Raw genomic sequence first — 20,558 nt, 5'->3', positions numbered from 1 at the left:
CTCACAGTTGGCCCCGTTCCTTGTGTTGTCATTCTTCTCTTTGATTGAATGAATGGTCACACCAAGACCAAGACAGGCCTTCCTTGCGTTGAATACAAAAGCATAGCCAATCTTCATACCTCCTCCTGTAGCCTCGCCTGGAGATCAGAATCCTGGGTGGCAACAAAGTAGTGCTCCGGATTCTTATCCGTAGCCACTACACCGACCACTTTGTCATCGTCTCATCTAAACACACAAATAAAATTCAAGAGGAAAAATAATCAGTGCTTCTCGAAGTCACAGTAACATAAAACTATCATCACTGAATGCAGCAGCAACATGAATACACTCGACACATCGACAGAAATCCATTGAACAATCAGTGCTTCAAACTCATGCAAAACTACAGTAAACCTACCATTCCTGGATGACTGAACGTAGTCGTAGTAGCACTTCATACAATCAAACCGACCAACTAGCAAGTGCTAAGCTCTACTACCTCCGTCCAGAATTACTTGTCGCTCAAATGGATGTATTTAGTGCTAGATACATCCATTTGAGCGACAAGTGATTCCAGACGGAGGAATTATGATTTAGGAATAGAAACGATCTCTATGGTGTGAATCCATCTTGAACAAGGGAAAAAACAATACAAATTCGGTTGATACATCATGGCATGTGATCTATATATCTTGAGGAAAGAGAAAATTTTAGTACACCAAACGCATATATCTCAACCAGCATGTGCATTTTCTGTGTGCGCAAAGTAACTTTGGTCGAAACTTACCTAACTTTGTAAACACCAGTTAAAGCAACAAGTAAAACAATACCCAGATTCACACTTATCGACGAGTTAATAAAACGATTCAGGTATGGATAATTAACCTTCTTATGTATATTTAGCATTTCTTTTGGTGGCTAACAAGTAGGGGAAACATCAAAATAGATGGAAGACGGAGACGTCTATGACTGCATTGATCTGAATGAGCAACCAGCTTTTAACCACCCATTGTTGAAAGACCATAAAATCCAGGTAAATTAGTTTCATAACAATATGATATACATTGCTCAGTATAATATTAGTTCATGATTAAGTGCAAAAATGTCAGTTCAGTGTCTTCTACTCCCTTCTTGTTCCATGAATCTTTCTAGACATGTTTTTTTAGATAGGAAAATTAGGACTATTGAGTGTGAACTAAACTAACAACCTTTTCACACAGTTTAAGATTTGTCAATGAAGAATAAACTTACAATATGTTTTCGTGTGTATTATCTTATGCATTTGCAATATTTTGCATTTTATTTTTGAACAGATGAAACCAAGTTCTTTCCCTATTTGGACGGATATCCAAACATTGCCTTTAAATTCTTTTTCACAAGTGCAACCATCTCTCATCGAGTGCCCAGCAGGAACAATTCCAATACTGCATAGTAACATAAGTGGCACCATAGCAATGCATAATATTGATGGGCCGAGAAACAATATGCAATGGGAGGTGAGTTTCGTATAAGTTACAAAATTAACCTTTTATAATAGTTTGATGGGATTTTTGGATAAGGTTGATTATGGCAATTGGCCTATAGTTGTTGCATTTTTTTGGCATATCCAATGTAGAATGTTGGGTTAAATATGCACAATTGACACTATTAATAATCTAATTAAATTCCAAGAAAGTATTCTTAGAAAAATATCAGATTTGGATGGTAACTGTTAATTTCCCATTGAGGGTTGTAATAATGAACAGTTTAGGTTCATCAAATTATTATGGAACGTTGAGTTATAACAAAAATGCAAAATTAGAGTAAATGAAGGACTTCGTACTCTACAACATCTTAGTACCTAATAATGAATTTGTTACCTTCAAACGTTTACCTCTTCTAAATAAGTTGTGTATGAACATTACTTGAGGCGTACATGAAGGAATTCCATTTTCATAAAAAAAAAGTTCCGCTAACACTCTCTTTGAGAGTTTCATCTACACTAGTACCAAACTCTTAGTTGCCAACATTATGTTATTTTCATTGGTTGTTACTCTTTCCATCCGGAATGTGAATGTCCGGGCATCCTAAGATTTAAGTTGTGTCGACAACATGGCAAAATAATGTAGGTAATATGAAACAAAGTGATAATATTTGGAATGTTTTTGAATATGAATTATATAATGTGATTTATGTGTCACATAACCCGGAACTTGATTGCTCAAATAGTCGTCAAATTCAAAATTCCGATGGGGTTGCCGCCTTACATTTTGGAGAAAATGGATTACATGTGATATCCAATCAGGTGTATCTATACATAGTATTCATTCTTCACATTTACAAATGCTACTCTTATTTCTTGCAGAGGGCGGGAATCACATACAAGGGTGATGTATATGGGACGCGTGTTGTATTAAACGTTTGGGAGCCAAAGGTGAATAGAGGTAGCAAGGATTGTAGTGCAATGTGGGTAGAAATGCAAAATGGAGGAGGAGAGCGCGCTGACAGGATGGGTGTTGGTTTGCGGGTATATCCAACATTGAGTGGTGATACTTCTGTTAGATTTCATGTTGCTTGGGTAATGCAAGATACTATCTGGATACATGCTATTATGGACTGTGTATTTTTATGATATGAAATTAATAATGTAAGTTTATTTTTTATTTTTGACCTTGAAACAAACTTCATAGTACGAGGGACTATACAAAAAGGGATGTATTGACTTCAGCTGTCCTGGTTTTGTGCAAGTCGACCGCAAAATTGGTCTTGGATCAAAAATACGACCACTCTCTATCTATGATGGACCACAGAGAATAGCAAACATTCAAATATTTAAGGTATTCTCTTCTTCTTATAGTTTGCTATTTCTGAAGTGTCTTGTACAAATTATATGTACGTAAATTAGTATTTACTTGATTTATTTGTTGTGCATAACCAATATAGCTTACTTAACATGATCACAACATGATATATTTGTTTATCATCTTACACCAGCATACTATCTTTGCAAACACATATGACGCCATTCAAATAATATAGATTTAATAAGCACTTTCAATCATGACAAACATTTGAACATGAAGGAAATGCACATGTATCGTTTTGGTTCATATCTCTTGCGTTGGAAAAAAAGTTTAGGTGAATAGATGCCTAGTATATCTCATCAAAACAATTAGAAAAATAATGCCTACTAATAAAATACTAAAAAGAATAAGATCGAGAGTTTTTTTACATCATCATCATAGATACTATTTAATAGCCTATTTATCTCATATTTATGAACGGGCATCTAACATACAAATTAATATTGATTTGTTTTAGGACGTGGTGTCTAAGAATTGGTGGGTGGCTTATGAACATACACCAATTGGATATTGGCCGAATGGATTATTCGAATTCCTTAGAGACAAAGGTGATTTCACGTTCAGGGGCGGGTTTGTTGCGGGACCGACTGCATCGTCAAAATCTCCGCAAATGGGTAGTGGACATTATGCTTCGGAAGGATTCAAAAGAGCAGCATACATTAGAAATATCGAGATCGTGGAAGAGAATGGCAAGTCAATGACTCCAGATGAATCCCATGTGGAGCATGGCTCAAGCGATTCATCCAAATACACCGTCCATCGTTTTGAAGTTAGTAAGCAGGCAGGTATGCATATCTACTATGGCGGACCAGGCTCCGATAAGGCCAGATAATAATATAGGCTCGACAAAGATAATTAAACAGGCCTGATAATAATATAGGCTCGACAAAGATAATTAAACAGTCACCATGATTGATCACATGAGTGGTCTTGCATTATGTATGGTCTAGTTCAGTTCATGATCAAAGCAAGAATATGTAATCACACAAAGATTGTGGTGATTTTGTTGTTTCTTTTGCCGAGATTCGTTCATTCTTGTGCAAATTACGTACATCACGAGGGAGTACAAAAGCCAGGACCGGCAATACATAAATTAATCACCTGAGAAATTGTTATGGGTGAGTCGATTTTCTAATCCAACGGTTTCTTTCTTCTTCCTCCAGCTTTCCTCGCCGTTCAACCGTTCCTTCTCATAAAAAACGACTTACTCCCAAACTACAAATTCGGTCGACTCCAATGTGACAAAGGTCATGCCAGGATGCAACAATTAAGGGAGTAAAGTCCATTTTAAACCTTAAATTCATACGGCTAGTTAGAATCGAACCCCGAATTCTGAATCCGTGAAATCGGTGCCATGTACTCATTGATCCCGGTCAATCTCGACCTTGGACCCGTATAGACCGGTTTGACACGATAGGAAAGTAACAATCCCGGTCGGGATCCTACTTTACTCTCACTGACTACATGGGCCCACATGTCATATTTACCTTCTCTCCTACAATCTCTCTGTCTCACTCCCAAAAACTACGGCATGCCGTTCGGCAGGCTCGGCGGCTGGTGCACATTGTGCTGGCACGCCGGAGGATGGGCTTGTTGTGCTGGGACGCCAGAGGATGGGCAGGGCAGCAAGAATGTCCAGGGGAAGCGCATGGGAAAGAAGAGCGAGAGAGGCATGACCGCCGGTCTGGTCGTCGTGCGCGTCGTCCATGCTGCACCTGGTGTGTTCTCACGGCAAAGCAGCCGCCTAGCGCAAGAAGTGGAGGAAGAAATAGATGGAGAGAGGATGAATGTAGCTCAGGGACGCAGGAAGGCGAGTCGCGCGGAGCTACATGGGTTCGGAGCGAGCTTGGAGGCAAGGTGACCTGTAGGGGAGTGCACGGTTGCACGCACACCAATTGTTTGACAGAATAGTGGTGCTACGGGAGGTCCTTCTGTAGTATTGCAGCAGCGGCATCGGAGAAGAGTAAGGTGTTCGAGGTCTCGCTCGCGCGCTTCTGACGGCCGCTTCAGCGCCCAGCGTCTCGTCAGGGTCCGGGTAGCTGTGTGGCGTCGGGGTCGCGTTGTCCAGTCCCGGCCTCCCGGGAACCTGCGACGATGTCGAACAACGTTGGCAGGGCGTCTGGCATGTTCGGCCGCTCGTGCGGCGCGTTGGCCATGCGCTGCATGACAAGCGTGAGCAGCTCCAGAGACGGCTGAGGACGAGAGAGCGGCGACCGTGCGCTACGGCGGCTAATGTGCTAGCTCGGTTTCGTGTAGTATTCGCGAGGCGTGAATGCTAAGCAAGCTAGGAGTATCAGTCAGTTCGTTGCTGATCCATGCCGATGTGTCCTAGTAGTATTTTTATTTTTTATTTTTGCGGGGGGTTGTCCTAGTATTATTTGTTCGTACTACTACATAGTGCTTTTCTAGTCTGATTCAGTTTGGGATTTCTTCTTTGATGGATTTGCATAAAGCGGGGAAGAGGATGAAGATGACATGTAGGCCCATACAGCAAGTGAGAGAAGTGAGTGATCCCGTCCACGATTTTGTTTTTCCTGGTGTCGCAAACATATATAGGGTTGAAATTAACCGGGATTAGTAAATACAGGGTGCCAATTTCAGGGATTTGAAGTTCAGGGTTTGATTTCGACCACTGATACAACTAAAAGCTTTTAAACAGACTTCACTCCAATTAAGGTGAAGCTTGCCACACAATTTATTCAGGCTCTGATATAGTTCATATTCCATGAGAATGTAATAAGCCAGCGTATGTGTTGGCTGCTATTGGTGCACGATTAGGTGCTGGAGCGTCTAACCAGTGGTTCCCTAACTATTCTGATGATGTAACTTGTGCTGTAACCGATGATTTAGTCGTGCCTTAATGGAATACGGTTGTTCCATCTAAAAAAGGGTCATGCCAGGATGATTGTTGCGACGGACGTCGGTTGTTTGGTTCTACGGTTCTACCGGAGCCGCGACTCGTCCTTGTGGCGGGAGACGAGCTTGGCGGTGTCGCGCCACCGCGACACTTCGCGCTCCTTGTCCCGCAGCTTCCTCTGCGCGCGCTCCAGTTCCGTCTCCAGCTCCGCGATCCGCTCCTCGTGACGCGACTGCAGGAGCTCGTGCAGCCTCCGTTCCAGCACACGGGCCGGCACACCGCCGTCGCACGCCTTGCTATCTTCGTCCTCCTCGTCAGTGGCTCCCTCCTCCTCTTCCTCGTTGTCTTCGTGTTCCTTGCATCCTCTCGCCGCGTCGTCGAGGACGCCGTCCATGCCGACGCAAGCAGGGGAGCCGCTCTCCGAGGAGATGTCGCTCTTCACGGCGGACTGCAAAATCAATCCAAATTCAGTTCAGCACAGAACCGTCAAATTGGCATAGAGCGAGCGCGCGCCGGCGCGCGACTGGCGGCACGAGTGCACGGTACCTCGAGCTGGTGATCTCGCCGCGGGGTCACGCACAGTGGCGGAGACAGGGGGGGACCAGCAGGGGCCCTGGCCCCCCCTAACACTACTGATTTGAGTCTAGTATTAGTGTAAACTTTGATGTTTTTGCTGCTAAAATGATGTATTTTTATGAACTGGCCCTCTCTAACAAGACATAACAATACTTGGCCCTCCTCATTCGAATTCCCTGGCTCCGCCACTGGTCACGCATTCCTCCTCCCCGTCACCGAGGTCCGAGTCGAGCTGCAGGCGCGTCAGTTCCGCCTCGAGCTCCGCTTCCATCTGATCCATCGCAGCGACAGCATCTCCAACGCCCGCATCGCCGCACGCCGAGGTGGCATCGCGTGAACCACAGGACAACGAGGCGTCCTCGCCGCCGGCATCGGTGAAGACGATGCGCTCCTTGACGACGCTGGCACCGTCATCGACATGGCCGCTGTCAGACAAGTCGGAGCGGGTGCTGCCACGCGCCTCCGCCCTGACGTCCATCACCAGCCGCTCCATCTGGGCGCGCAGCTCCGCCATCCTGCTCAGCTCCGCCGCGCCCCTGGACAGCAGCAGCACCAGGCCCGCGCCCAGCCCGAGGCTCGCCGCCGACACCTCCGGCGCCGCCTTCATCCCTGCGGAAACAATTAACCACGCCACGCCGTTGGCCATCACCAGCATACGCCGATCACATTTAACTCAGCCAGTTTAATCACTCACGTACCCTGCAGTGAACTCCGAGGCGACTCGCGAACCTCTGCTTCTTGCTTGCTCGCCACGACCACCTTAGGCGCGGCCACCTCCTCCTCTACGGCGTCCTCCTTGGCGGCCGCTCCGGCGCCGCTGGAGCAGTAGCAGGGGATGCGCAGGCGGCAGCCGAACCCGCCGCCGCCCCTCCCAAGAATGCGCGACAGCAGGGACCGTGGTGAACGGCATTCGCGCCGGGTCCTGCTGGCGCCGACAGCATTGGTGAGTAGCGCGCCGACGGTGACGGGCGAGGATGGCGGCGAACCCGAGAGGCGCGGGGGCAGCCGCAGCGCTTCCGCCGTGCTCGCCATTAGCGATCGAGACTGGAAATGGCGAGGGGATTCGAGGAAGGTTGGAGGATTCCATGGGGGCGCGCGTATTTATAAGGAGGCGGAAATGGTGGGCGGTGAGGGGTTTAAATGGGCGTTAAACCTGCCATGTCCTTTGACCAACCACGCTTCATTTTCCCCTTGATTGAAGTAACGTTGTATACTACTCCCCCCGTCCCATACTATAGGACGTTTTTTTAATACTAGTGTGAAATCTGTCGCCTCAGATGACAAGTTTGTGCAGTTCCCGATTTGTAAAGGTTGAGAGTTGATATATATAGTAAAAGATTTGACTTGTTTAAATAAAATTCAGATAACCGACAAATTAACACGCCTACTGAAATTCTACGTCCGAAGTAGCTTTTTTGCCGAATTGTGGTGTTTATCGTGTCCAATTTCAATTCCGACGAAATTAATAAAACCCATGGTGAAGCAATAGTTGATTGGAGCGGAATTATAACGTGCAGGTAATAGGTGGCTCACAAATTAGAATTGTGTGACATTTGACTAGCCGCCAATTTTGTCGAGCAAGCCTTGTTTAAGACTTTAAGGATTATTCTAATTCACACATGAATAAGTTGCTGCCCAGGTAAATTGAGAGTCCGTTTTGTAGAAACCGAATGGCCCATCAAAAAAGAATTTACACAAGACATGCTACCTTCTACTAGCGTCTAGATCACAAAAAAAATTGAGTGTTATGATTCTCCGGCTTTGGATGTTGTTTTGCCCGAGATGATGATCCAAGGCATGCAGGAACAAAGCCAAGGTTAACGAGACTCTGGCTTCGAGCAATGGCATGGAGCTGACTCAAGCGTTCTTGCATGTTAGCTCAATTGCGGAGGTGCCCCCTTTGGTTTCCTATCCAGAGATAGACAATGCCTAGTGACGGTCCTAGCTTATGAGTAGTCCTGGCCATCTCAGGCCTGGCCCTGGCGGCCCACCCAGGCCCGGCCCTAAAATCCAGGGCCTAGGCCCAATGGGCTTGCTCATGGGCCGGGCTTGGGCCTGACTTTTGAGCCCATCAGTAGGGCCTGGACGGACTTGGGCTTGGCATATTGGCAATTTAAGGAAGAGGCCCGGCACACGGCCCTAAGCCCTAAGGGCTTTTTAGGGCTTTTTACCAGATAGGCCGGGCTTGGGCTTGAAAAGTAGGCCTAGTGATAGGGCTTGGGAGGGCCTGGGCCTTAGTTTTCTGCCGTGGGCTTTTTCAGGCCCGGCCCAAGCCCGGCCCGGCCCGGCCCATGGCCAGATATACTTATGAGTCTGATGAGTCGCTTGATGACATTAGCCAGCCGCAAGGCCCGAGCCTCTATCTTGTTGGCTGAATTCTTGAGCGGATTTAGTCGCACTGTGTCATGGTCCTTGCTTGATGCACTGGTTCATGTGCAGATTGGAGGGGTCTCTAATTGTGCCAAGAGGCGTGGTGGATGTTTGGATATAAGAACAAAAAATGCAACATCCGGACTTTCAAATGTGCTGAATTTGGGTGGGTTGAGGCTTTCGGGGATTTGCTCGAGAGCACGACCTCAAATAAAGTCACCGAAGAGGTGCGCACAAGATGATAAATCTTATCTGCTGATGTACAAGAGGCCGCTCACGCCGACGGTGATACAGGCAGTTCATGCGTTGGTAGAGGTAAATGTTTGATCAAGTTTGTCGTAAGGTTAGGCACGAGTACGTGTCAGTAAGCCGCGGGCGGGTAAATCAAGATTCAATTTTCTAAGAAAGGAAACAGGATAGCTCATCAATGAAGAGTTTATGTTGGCTGGTTGCTGTTATGGGGCGCTGGTCATATGGGGTCTTAGACTAGCCACAGTGGGAGTAACTTCAGCAGTAACATCGAGTCCAACTTAGCAAATTTACTTACGTGGCAATGAGTTAATGAGGAGAGAGGTAGTTACAGTAACTTAGCTAGTTACTGTAACATCACATGTCCCAATGCGATATGAGTCTATAACCTAATAAATGAAACTTTGTATGTTACCACACTTATATTACTACCCACTATGAAGATAGTAATATAGTCTAGGGATATGTGTATGTTACTAGTGCATGTTACTATGCATTGTGGCTAGTCTTAGCACGCCGACTTGCCGACTATCTATTATAAAAAAAAATCCGGCTTCGTCGAGGCAGGGGTGATGACAGCTGCGCGTCTTAGGCTTGCTTCTGTGCTTTTAGTCGTCATTAGATGGTCTACGGATCTGGATATATTTTCTGATGTTCGTTGTAATATCATGATTGAAGATGAGTAGATCAGAAGTTTACTTAAAAAGAAAAATTATTTTCCACAGGCATGATACCCTCACGAGCGTGTCGACCGCGAACTCAAAGCAGGCAGCAAACAAGGACGGATCGGCAACGATACCCACCGTTATGATTCAAAACCATTTGGCACGTAAGCATGCCTCCATCCGTGGTAGTGGTAGAGGTAGGATGGACCGACGGTAGGTCTCTCCTTCATTCCATGCACGCGCGCACCTGCACACATTTACAGACAGTCCCAGGTCCCAGCTAACCTCGCGCGTGGCCGGTCCAGCGAGCCGACCCCTTTCGAATTTCCAACCCCGCTGGCTCGGTGGAATCCGTCGACCAGTTCGTACGCCGTTTTTGGTGCGCGATTTGTATGAAAAATACACTGACGCGAGATGGGGTCGCTGGAAGAACAATGAGTGGCGCGGTGGTGGTTGTTGGGTACGCTCCCGTGACCCACCTTATAAATCGGCGACTCGTCCGGCTCACGCGGTGGATCGGTCCGGTCCGGGACAATCCCCAATCATTGACAGGCACAGAGACAACAGGTATCGGGAATCGGTAGACCCGGGCCGCTATAAGGCCGGCGCGTACGGACGCTAGGTCTAGGTACTTCTCTGGTCTGGGTACTTCTCAAAAAAAAAAAAGGTCTAGGTACTTCTCTGGTCTGGTTCGCATAACCTTGCACACACGATCGACAGGATCGATCGGCTGACTCCATGGCGGCGTCGAGTCCCGAGTGGTCGATCCTTCTGCCGGAGCTCCTAGGCCAGGTCATCCCCCGCCTCCCGCGCCTCGCCGACCATGCCCGCTTCCGCGCCGTGTGCCCCTCGTGGCGCTCTGCCATGCGCCTTCACGGCCCCCGTCGGCAAGGGCTTCCCTCGATCGTCCTTGAGTACGGCGCCTATCAGACGCTCCCGGACAGCCGACTCCATCAACTCCCCCTTCCCTGGAACGTGACATGTGTCGGTGCCACCAACGACTGGATCGCCCCCTCGACCACGTGGACTACGTTGCGCTTGCACAAAAACACACGTACACACTGTACAACCACTTCTCCGGTGTCACGGTGCCGCTGCCGGAGCTGGACTCCGTCATCGGGAAGGTCCACGAGAAGTTTGAGATTCGGAAGGTGCTCATGCGGTCGACACCTGATGATCTTATTGCGGTCACAGGCAACATTTGGAAGTACCCTTTGATCATGTGGCGACCTGGTAAGCGACCATGGGTGGCGAGGCCATCGGTTATGCCGTACTTCCGTATCATCGATTTTGCGTTCCTCGGAGACGTGCTCTATGCGATCACCAAGGCCGAGAACATCTATGCCATCCACCTTGCCGAAGATGATGAAGGCAATCCTAGGGTCTCCTTTGTCAAACGAATCACCACGCACACCCCTTACCTCAATGGTGATAGAGACAATGATGACATGTGGATGGGTACGACTGGCAACTATAATGAAGACGCCCCTGAATTGGTTGGTGGTGATAGTGAGATCGACAATGACAATGACCACTCCTACGCCTACAATGGTATGTTGCCTGAATGTGTAGAGTTTGTGAACGAAGGACAAGAATGCCTCGTGATTTCTAGACACCTTGTTGAGTCGCATGGTAAGTTGCTCATGGTTAGGTGGCAATGCTTAGTCTCGGCTTCCACTCCAGACCACCCCACTCGCAAGGTCGAAGTCTTTGAGGCGGACGTGGACAAAGGCACATGGGTCCCAGTGGCCAACGGGCTAGGTGGCGGTCAGGCGATGTTCATCAGCGAGGGCTTCAACAAGATAGTCTCTGCTAGTGGAGAAGTGAAAGAGGATGTCATATATTTTCCCGATACGAACGATGTGTTTGACATGCAAACAGGGATTATTGGAAGTTTAGGGCTGAGAAGTCATTTATACGCCGGTTGGATGGGGTGGGTCTTTCCACCGGACTTAGTTGTTTAATTTACGAGTAGTATGTGTCCAACCTATTTCTACAGGTATTTTTTGTTTCGTTTTTTCATTGAATGTTAGCTTCCCAGTCAGGGAATTGTGATATTTGCTATCTCAATCTTTCACTGGTGCAAGCTGCCACATCATTAGTCACTACAACTACGAGATTGATGTTGTAGGTATTTCAATCATTCTTTGGTGTACTTAGGACGAGTTGGTAACCAGACCAGTAAAACTAGGTTCTCGAGAGCGTGTAGCGTGAACCAAATTATGATGGACCTGGTAGATAGTAAATGGTTTGGATGACCAGTAGATAGTATTTTTTTGCTTCTTTGCAGAGTGGAACAAGAAAGTTAGCGCGGCTCAACTTATCACAAGCACCATAAAAAGGGTAACCTAACATACCGGTTGCTCCTAAAAAATCTTGTATCCTGATAGTGACATCTACAATCACAATGACTAGACATTTACATAAAAAGCCAAGATATCATTGGGCAAGCCACCATATATTCTAAGCAATACAACTACTTCAAACGTAAATTGAACCTACCTAAATAAATTTGATAAAAACAATAAAGGGGGCGGAAATAAATTTGATAAAAACAATAAAGGAGGTGGGCGGCTTGGCGCCAAGCGTCGAAAGTCTTAAAGTCTAGTCACGAATATTCACGCGAGCGCATGCGCTATATATATTCTAGTGTGAGTAGTGGTACTTCTCTGCATGTTGTTCTAGCATTTAGAAAGCAGTGGAACATGGACCTTATAAGCTGGTCATAGCTCACTCCCCTTAGCGAGGTGGTACTAAAACTCATGCTCGCCACGGCCGGTGCTAGTACATGCACACATGGAAACAAAAGGAGAAGAATGATGGGGCCATGTAGCAGCGTTTGTCAGAGACTGGCCGGGAGTTTACTATAGCAACATATTTTAAGGAGATACTATGTTTAATTACTACTTGTCATTTTATCGGCAAAGTCTTTGAACAAAAAGAGAAATAGAGTTTACTACTTTTCCTCCGCTCCGCGGCTCGGGGAAGCTCGGCCTTAATAATTCAGGTCCATCGTCACCAAGAGAGTCACAGGTGTTTGAACGCGGTGTCATGCATGGACAGACTTGATGGATGGGCTGCGCGCGCGGTGGCCGAGGTCGACGCCGACGCTCTGCTCGGCCTCCCTTGGTGAGGGACACCCAGGCCGTCGCTCGGCACGATGGCCACTCGCCGGTCGAAGCTACCGGCGGCTCCGATCCGCGCGGGGTGGTCGGCGGCCTCGTCAAGTGGCGGCCGTGGACGGACGGAGGCGGCGCTGTTGGCATCCATGCATGGTCGGTCGCCTCGCCTGCGAATGCGATGACCGGGAAGGCCACCATATTGGCGGCTTCCAGGTTGACATCGACGGCCGGCCGGTTGGTGCAGTTACGCCCTTCCATCCGCCGCGAAAAAAGCTCAGTTTATTTGAGAGAGCTTGTCGGCTTCGGCGGAACGGGCGAGGTAGGGCATGCATGAGGACGCTGGAGCGCCATGGTGAGCGGTGCGGCGGCCAAACCCAAAAGAAGGAGGTGAGCTCTACTAGTTTTTATGTGCTTGGTGAGCGCCGGCGTGGTGAGCGTGGGCGTGTGCATGTGCATGGGTGGTCGGCGGCGAAGAGAAAAAAAGCATGGGCGGAGCCGTCCCGATCTGACCTTGTTGTGTTGTAGTAAAAGAAAAGAAGAAAAAAGTGATCTTTTCTTTTTTACGGAGCGGAGGTCGTCCCTAGGGCGCGCGAGGAAGGAAGGCGGCGGAGGGGCCGGAGGGGCGGATGGAGTCCATGGATCGGAGGAATCAAAGAAGAAACGATGAGGGAAAATACACTTTGGTTCATGGTTGTATATGCACCCTATATAGGGTTTTATTTTTAACATTTTAATAAAAAGTCAAAATAGGTAAGAACTATTTTGACAAAACACTTGACTTACTTTTGCACTTGTATATAAATGTCGACGAAAAAAAAACAAAAGTTGACCTCACAGCAAAAAAGACAAAATTTATTTGCTATTATAGGTCACTATTCACACTATTTTAGCCAAAAATTTGTCTTTTTTGAAAAGAAGTCAAAAGGATATATTTTTTTGTGGATTTTATTTCTCACGAGTACAATAGAAGGTCAAGTTTATTTTAAAAATATTTTCAGGAATTTTTGACTTTTTGTTGAATTACTAAATTTTTTCTCATATAGGATGCATATGTCCACCAAAAGTTCCCCTCCAAACGACGAGGGGAGAGAGAGAGGAGGCGTACGGAGGTACGATGGGTCCCAGCAGCTTTTTTTTCGATCGATCGATCAAAAAAGAAAGGAAAACAAAGAAACGCGCTTGTTTGTCGTTACACGCGCGGCTCCTGCAATCGCGGCGCGGAGGAAGCTGCATGCGAGACAAACAAGGAGCTAGCGCGAGGTGTCGCGACACCGCCAAGCTCGTCTCCAGCCCCAAGGACGAGTCGGTAGAACCACCGGACGATTTTTTGTTAAAAGAGACCATCCGTCGAACAAAATTGTTAAAAAAGACCCCCTCTGAGACGAAGTGACAAAAAAGACCCCCTTAACCGTGGCGGCAGGCCCGGCAAGCAACACGTGGCAGCTGCCGCCACGGCGCGAGGCGGTAGGACCTGCCGCCACGGGACCAGGCGGCATGCTACGCAGAACGGGATTCTCGCGCTCGCGACGGAACGGCAGCGGCAGTGGGCCCTGCCGCCTCGCGGGCTGGCGGCAGCCCTGTTTCCTCGCGCTGCGCTGCCTTTCCTCGTTTCGTACACGCTGATTACTCCAATATCTGCAGTCCGTTCGTTTAATTATTTTGATCTCTGTCCGTTGTTAGAGAGTAGACAAGTACTGAGACAACCAGAGATTCGAGCTCGTGACCGAGCGTCTGCGCATGGTGCAGAGAAGGGTATAAAAAAAAACTGAGTACTGGAGTGTCGGCACAACGGACAAACATCAAAAGAATTAAACGATAGACTGTGTGGAATACTGGAGTAATCAGCGCGTACGAAACAGCGAAAGGCAGCGCAGTGCGAGGGACAGAGCTGCCGCCAGCCGACGAGGCGGCCGGGCCCAGCCGGCACAGTCCTGCCGCCAGGCCCCACAGTCGCTGCCGTTCCGTCGCGAGCGTGAGAATCACCGTTCTGCCCAGCATGCCGCCTGGCCCGGTGGCGGCAGGGCCGACCGCCTCACGCCGTGGTGGCTGGTGCCACGTGTTGCCTGCCGGGCCTGCCGCCACGGCTGAGAGGGTCTTTTTTGTCACTTCGTCTTGAAAGGTTTTTTTTTGACAATGTCGTTCTACAGGTGATCTCTTTTGACAAAAATTCCCACCGGACGGGGGAGGCGCGCGCGGCTGGTCTGTCGGTACTCGCTAGTTTTGCTCCGTCGCAACCATTATCCCCGTGGCTGGCTTTTCTACTCCCTCCCGGCATACTTTGCAAGAAACAAGAAAATCCCATCCGAACCACAGTGTGATTTCATCACATATTCTCGCTATCATCATGCACACGGAACTCCATGATATGTAAGTCTCTTAGAAATTCCATCAATAGAGGCTACATACAGATGTAGAGTGTACATTCACTCATTTTGTTCTGTATATGACCCGTGTTGAAATCTTTAAAAAGACTTGTATTTAGAGACAAAGGAAACATATATATATATATATATATATATATATATATATATATATATATATATATATATATATATATATCACTACACCATCACTCATTCCATCATCTCTACTTCTAATGGACGAATTGGTTGAATAGTCCCCCCCACTTTCAACCGGTTTATTTTTAACCGTTTTTTTTTCAACCGGTTTTTCTTCGTCCCACCTCCCACCACCCCCCTCCCACCGGTTTTTCTCTTTCTCGTCTAGCCGACAATACCCAACGTATTTATGGTAATCAATCACAATTAATCCACGTATGGTAAGGCTATAAACTTAGAAATCTCAAATATGATAATTATAGTAATAAATCAATCCATGTATAGTAAGGCTATAATCTGGCCGACAATACCCAACGTATTTATGGTAATCAATCACAATTAATCCACGTATGGTAAGGCTATAAACTCAGAAATCAAAATTAATCAATCACAATTAATCCACGACTAGGGTAAGGCTATAACTAAGGAAATTTCAAATATGGTAATTATCACCAGAATCAAAGCTTTCCAAAAAAGTTCTTCTTGCCATACCCTAATCGTGACCTTCTCATCCTGAGGCATTATTTCTAATCAGAACTTTCCAAAACTTTGTCTGACTAAATCACAATTTTCCTTCCTTCCCTATCATCTCAATCGAATCATGAGCTGTAGGTAAGTCATTTCGTTCTCCACCTCGCACGGGTTGTACTGATTTTTATCATGGTTTGGCCCCCTGCCGTACAAGCCGCTTGATTCCTCATCCCTCGCTCAATTCCTCCACCCTATCTTCTTCTTCATGGTGAGCGACCCAGGCAGCGATTGTTGGAAATATGCCCTAGAGGCAATAATAAAAGTATTATTATTATATTTCCTTGTTCATGATAATTGTCTTTTATTCATGCTATAACTGTATTATCCGGAAATCGTAATACACGTGTGAATACATAGACCACAATATGTCCCTGGTAAGCCTCTAGTTGACTAGCTCGTTGTGATCAACAGATAGTCATGGTTTCCTGGTTATGGACATTGGATGTCGTTGATAACGGGATCACATCATTAGGAGAATGATGTGATGGACAAGACCCAATCCTAAGCCTAGCACAAAGATCGTGTAGTTTATTTGCTAGAGCTTTGCCAATGTCAAGTATCTCTTCCTTTGACCATGAGAGCGTGTAACTCCTGGATACCGTAGGAGTGCTTTGGGTGTATCAAACGTCACAACGTAACTGGGTGACTATAAAGGTGCACTACAGGTATCTCCGAAAGTATCTATTGTTTTATGCGGATCGAGACTGGGATTTGTCACTCCGTGTAAACGGAGAGGTATCTCTGGGCCCACTCGGTAGGAGATCATCATATGCGCAATGTGACCAAGGAGTTGATCACGGGATGATGTGTTACGGAACGAGTAAAGTGACTTGCCGGTAACGAGATTGAACAAGGTATTGGATGCCGACGATCGAGTCTCGGGCAAGTAACATACCGATAGACAAAGGGAATTGAATACGGGATTGATAAAGTCCTTGACATCGTGGTTCATCCGATGAGATCATCGTGGAACATGTGGGAGCCATCATGGGTATCCAGATCCCGCTATTGGTTATTGACCGGAGAACGTCTCGGTCATGTCTGCATGTCTCCCGAACCCGTAGGGTCTACACACTTAAGGTTCGGTGACGCTAGGGTTATAAAGGAAGCTTGTATGTGGTAACCGAATGTTGTTCGGAGTCCCGGATGAGATCCCGGACGTCACGAGGAGTTCCAGAATGGTCCGGAGGTAAAGATTTATATATGGGAAGTCCTGTTTTGGTCACCGGAAAAGTTTCGGGCGATATCGGTATTGTACCGGGACCACCGGGAGGGTCCCGGGGGTCCACCAAGTGGGGCCACCTGCCCCAGAGGGCTGCGTGGGCCAAGTGTGGGAGGGGACCAGCCCCTAGGTGGGCTGGTGCGCCCCCCACAAGGGGTCCAAGGCGCAAGAGAGAGTGGGAGGGGGCAAACCCTAGTCCAGATGGGCCTTAAGGCCCACCTAGTGTGCGCCTCCCCTCTCTCCCCCTCTTGGCCGCCTCCCCAAGTCCCATCTAGGGCTGGCCGCACCCCTTGGGGTGGGAAACCCTAAAGGGGGCGCAGCCCCCTTCTCCCCTATATAAATAGAGGCCTGGGGCTGCCCATAACACATGAGAACTTTTCCTCTCGTTGGTGCAGCCCTGCCTCTCCTCCTCCTCCTCTCCCATGGTGCTTGGCGAAGCCCTGCTGGATTGCCACGCTCCTCCATCACCACCACGCCGTTGTGCTGCTGTTGGATGGAGTCTTCCTCAACCTCTCCCTCTCTCCTTGCTGGATCAAGGCGTGGGAGACGTCACCGGGCTGTACGTGTGTTGAACGCGGAGGTGCCGTGCGTTCGGCACTTGATCATCGGTGATTTGAATCACGACGAGTACGACTCCATCAACCTCGTTCACTTGAATGCTTCCGCTTAGCGATCTACAAGGGTATGTAGATGCACTCTCCTTCCCCTTGTTGTTAGTTTCTCCATAGATAGATCTTGGTGACACGTAGGAAAACTTTGAATTTCTGCTACGTTCCCCAACAGTGGCATCATGAGCTAGGTCTATTGCGTAGATTCTTTGCACGAGTAGAACACAAAGTAGTTGTGGGCGTTGATTTTGTTCAATATGCTTACCGTTACTAGTCCAATCTTGTTTCGACGGTATTGTGGGATGAAGCGGCCCGGACCGACCTTACATGTACTCTTACGTGAGACAGGTTCCACCGATTGACATGCACTTGGTGCATAAGGTGGCTAGCGGGTGCCAGTCTCTCCCACTTTAGTCGGAACGGATTCGATGAAAAGGGTCCTTATGAAGGGTAAATAGCAATTGGCATATCACGTTGTGGTCTTGCGTAGGTAAGAAACGTTCTTGCTAGAAACCCATAGCAGCCACGTAAAACATGCAACAACAATTAGAGGACGTCTAACTTGTTTTTGCAGGGTATGCTATGTGATGTGATATGGCCAAGAAGAATGTGATGAATGATATGTGATGTATGAGATTGATCATGTTCTTGTAATAGGATTCACGACTTGCATGTCGATGAGTATGACAACCGGCAGGAGCCATAGGAGTTGTCTTTATTTATTGTATGACCTGCGTGTCATTGAAGAACGCCATGTAAACTACTTTACTTTATTGCTAAACGCGTTAGTCATAGAAGTAGAAGTAGTCGTTGGCGTGACAACTTCATGAAGACACGATGATGGAGATCATGATGATGGAGATCATGGTGTCTTGCCGGTGACGATGATGATCATGGAGCCCCGAAGATGAAGATCAAAAGGAGCAAAATGATATTGGCCATATCATGTCACTATTTGATTGCATGTGATGTTTATCATGTTTATGCATCTTGTTTGCTTAGGACGACGGTAGTAAATAAGATGATCCCTTACAAAATTTCAAGAAGTGTTCTCCCCTAAATGTGCACCATTGCTACAGTTCGTCGCTTCTAAGCACCACGTGATGATCGGGTGTGATGGATTCTTACGTTCACATACAATGGGTGTAAGATAGTTTTACACAGCGAAAACACTTAGGGTTAACTTGACGAGCCTAGCATGTGCAGACATGGCCTCGGAACACGGAGACCGAAAGGTCGAGCATGAGTCGTATAGTAGATACGATCAACATGAAGATGTTCACCGATGATGACTAGTCCGTCTCACGTGATGATCGGACACGGCCTAGTTGACTCGGATCATGTAATCACTTAGATGACCAGAGGGATGTCTATCTGAGTGGGAGTTCATAAGATGAACTTAATTATCCTGAACATAGTCAAAAGACCTTTTGCAAATTATGTCGTAGCTCGCGCTTTAGTTCTACTGTTTTAGATATGTTCCTAGAGAAAATATAGTTGAAAGTTGATAGTAGCGATTATGCGAACAGTAGAAAGCTTATGTCCTTAATGCACTGCTCAGTGTGCTGAACCCCAAACGTCGTTTGTGGATGTTTCGAACATCGAACATACACGTTTTGATAACTAAGTGATAGTTCAGTTAAATGGTTTAAGTAGAGGCACCAAAGACGTTTTCGAAACGTCGCGGAACATATGAGATGTTTCGAGGGCTGAAATTGGGATTTCAGGCTCGTGCCCACGTCAAGAGGTATAAGACCTCCGGCGATTTTCTTAGTCTGCAAACTAAGGGAGAAAAGCTCAATCGTTGAGCTTGTGCTCAGATTGCCTGAGCACAACAATCACTTGAATCGAGTGGGAGTTGATCCTCCAGATGAGATAGTGATGTTTCCCCAAAGTCATTGCCACCAAGCTGCTAGAGCTTCGTGATGAACTATAACATATCAGGGATAGATATGATGATCCTTGAAATATTCATGATGTTTGACACCGCGAAAGTAGAAATCAAGAAGGAGCATCAATTGTTGATGGTTGGTGAAACCACTAGTTTCAAGAAGGGCAAGGGAACAAAGGGATACTTCATGAAACGGCAATTCAGCTGCTGCTCAAGTGAAGAAACCCAAGGTTGAACCCAAACCCGAGACTAAGTGCTTCTGTAATAAGGGGAACAACCACTGGAGCAGCATTACCCTAGATACTTGGTAGATGAGAAGGCTGGCAAGGTCGATAGAAGTATATTGGATATACATTATGTTAATGTGTACTTTACTAGTACTCCTAGTTGCACCAGGGTATTGGATACCGGTTCGGTTGCTAAGTGTTAGTAACTCGAAATAAAAGCTACGGAATAAACGGAGACTAGCTAAAGGTGAGCTGACGATATATGTTGGAAGTGTTTCCAAGGTTGATATGATCAAGCATCGCACGCTCCCTCTACCACCGAGATTGGTGTTTGCGTTGAGCATAGACATGATTGGATTATGTCTATCGCAATACGGTTATTCATTTAAGGAGAATAATGGTTACTCTATTTTTTGAATAATACCTTCAATGGTCTTGCACCTAAAGGAATGGTTTATTGAATCTCGGTCATAGTGATACACATTTTCATGCCAAAAGATATAAGATAGTAATGATAGTACCACTTACTTGTGGCACTGCCATGTAAGTCATAATGGTATAAAACGCATGAAGAAGCTCCATGTTGATGGATCTTTGGACTCACTCGTTTTTGAAAAGTTTGAGACATGCGAACCATGTCTATTGGTGTATATGCATGAAGAAACTCCATGCAAATGGACCGTTCGGACTCACTTGATTTTGAATCACTTGAGATACGCAAATCATACCACATAGGCAAGATGACTGAAAAGCCTCGGTTTCAATAAGATGGAACAAGATAGCAACTTGTTGGAAGTAACACATTTTGATGTGTGCAGTCCAATAAATGCTGAGGCATGCAGTGAATATTGTTATGTTCT

At 46.8% G+C, this 20,558-nt stretch overlaps 2 protein-coding genes across 2 annotated transcripts; one reads left to right on the top strand and one right to left on the bottom strand.

Annotated features, from left to right (window-relative positions):
- Positions 1 to 807: 807 nt before the first annotated feature.
- Positions 808 to 3,654, top strand: LOC123139582 (uncharacterized; the record flags this gene model as incomplete). The annotated part of the gene is made up of 6 exons (XM_044559349.1): positions 808 to 849; positions 926 to 1,012; positions 1,293 to 1,475; positions 2,324 to 2,536; positions 2,649 to 2,795; positions 3,280 to 3,654. Coding segments are annotated over 6 exons (1,047 nt in total), but the record flags the coding sequence as incomplete, so codon positions are not given.
- A 1,817-nt stretch (positions 3,655 to 5,471) lies between these two features.
- Positions 5,472 to 7,315, bottom strand: LOC123134798 (protein POLAR LOCALIZATION DURING ASYMMETRIC DIVISION AND REDISTRIBUTION-like). Its single transcript, XM_044553968.1, has 4 exons — positions 6,954 to 7,315; positions 6,455 to 6,864; positions 6,226 to 6,258; positions 5,472 to 6,127 (listed from the first exon to the last, which is right to left on the bottom strand). The coding sequence occupies exons 1-4, from the start codon at positions 7,285 to 7,287 to the stop codon at positions 5,765 to 5,767; spliced, it is 1,140 nt and encodes a 379-aa protein (XP_044409903.1). The 5' UTR covers positions 7,288 to 7,315; the 3' UTR covers positions 5,472 to 5,764.
- Positions 7,316 to 20,558: the final 13,243 nt, after the last annotated feature.

This window comes from Triticum aestivum, chromosome 6B (genome assembly GCF_018294505.1).
Source record: "Triticum aestivum cultivar Chinese Spring chromosome 6B, IWGSC CS RefSeq v2.1, whole genome shotgun sequence".
In the NCBI taxonomy this organism is placed as follows: Eukaryota; Viridiplantae; Streptophyta; class Magnoliopsida; order Poales; family Poaceae; genus Triticum; species Triticum aestivum.
The sequence above is the reverse complement of the archived record's forward strand: the minus strand, read 5'-3'. Positions and strand labels throughout refer to the sequence as shown.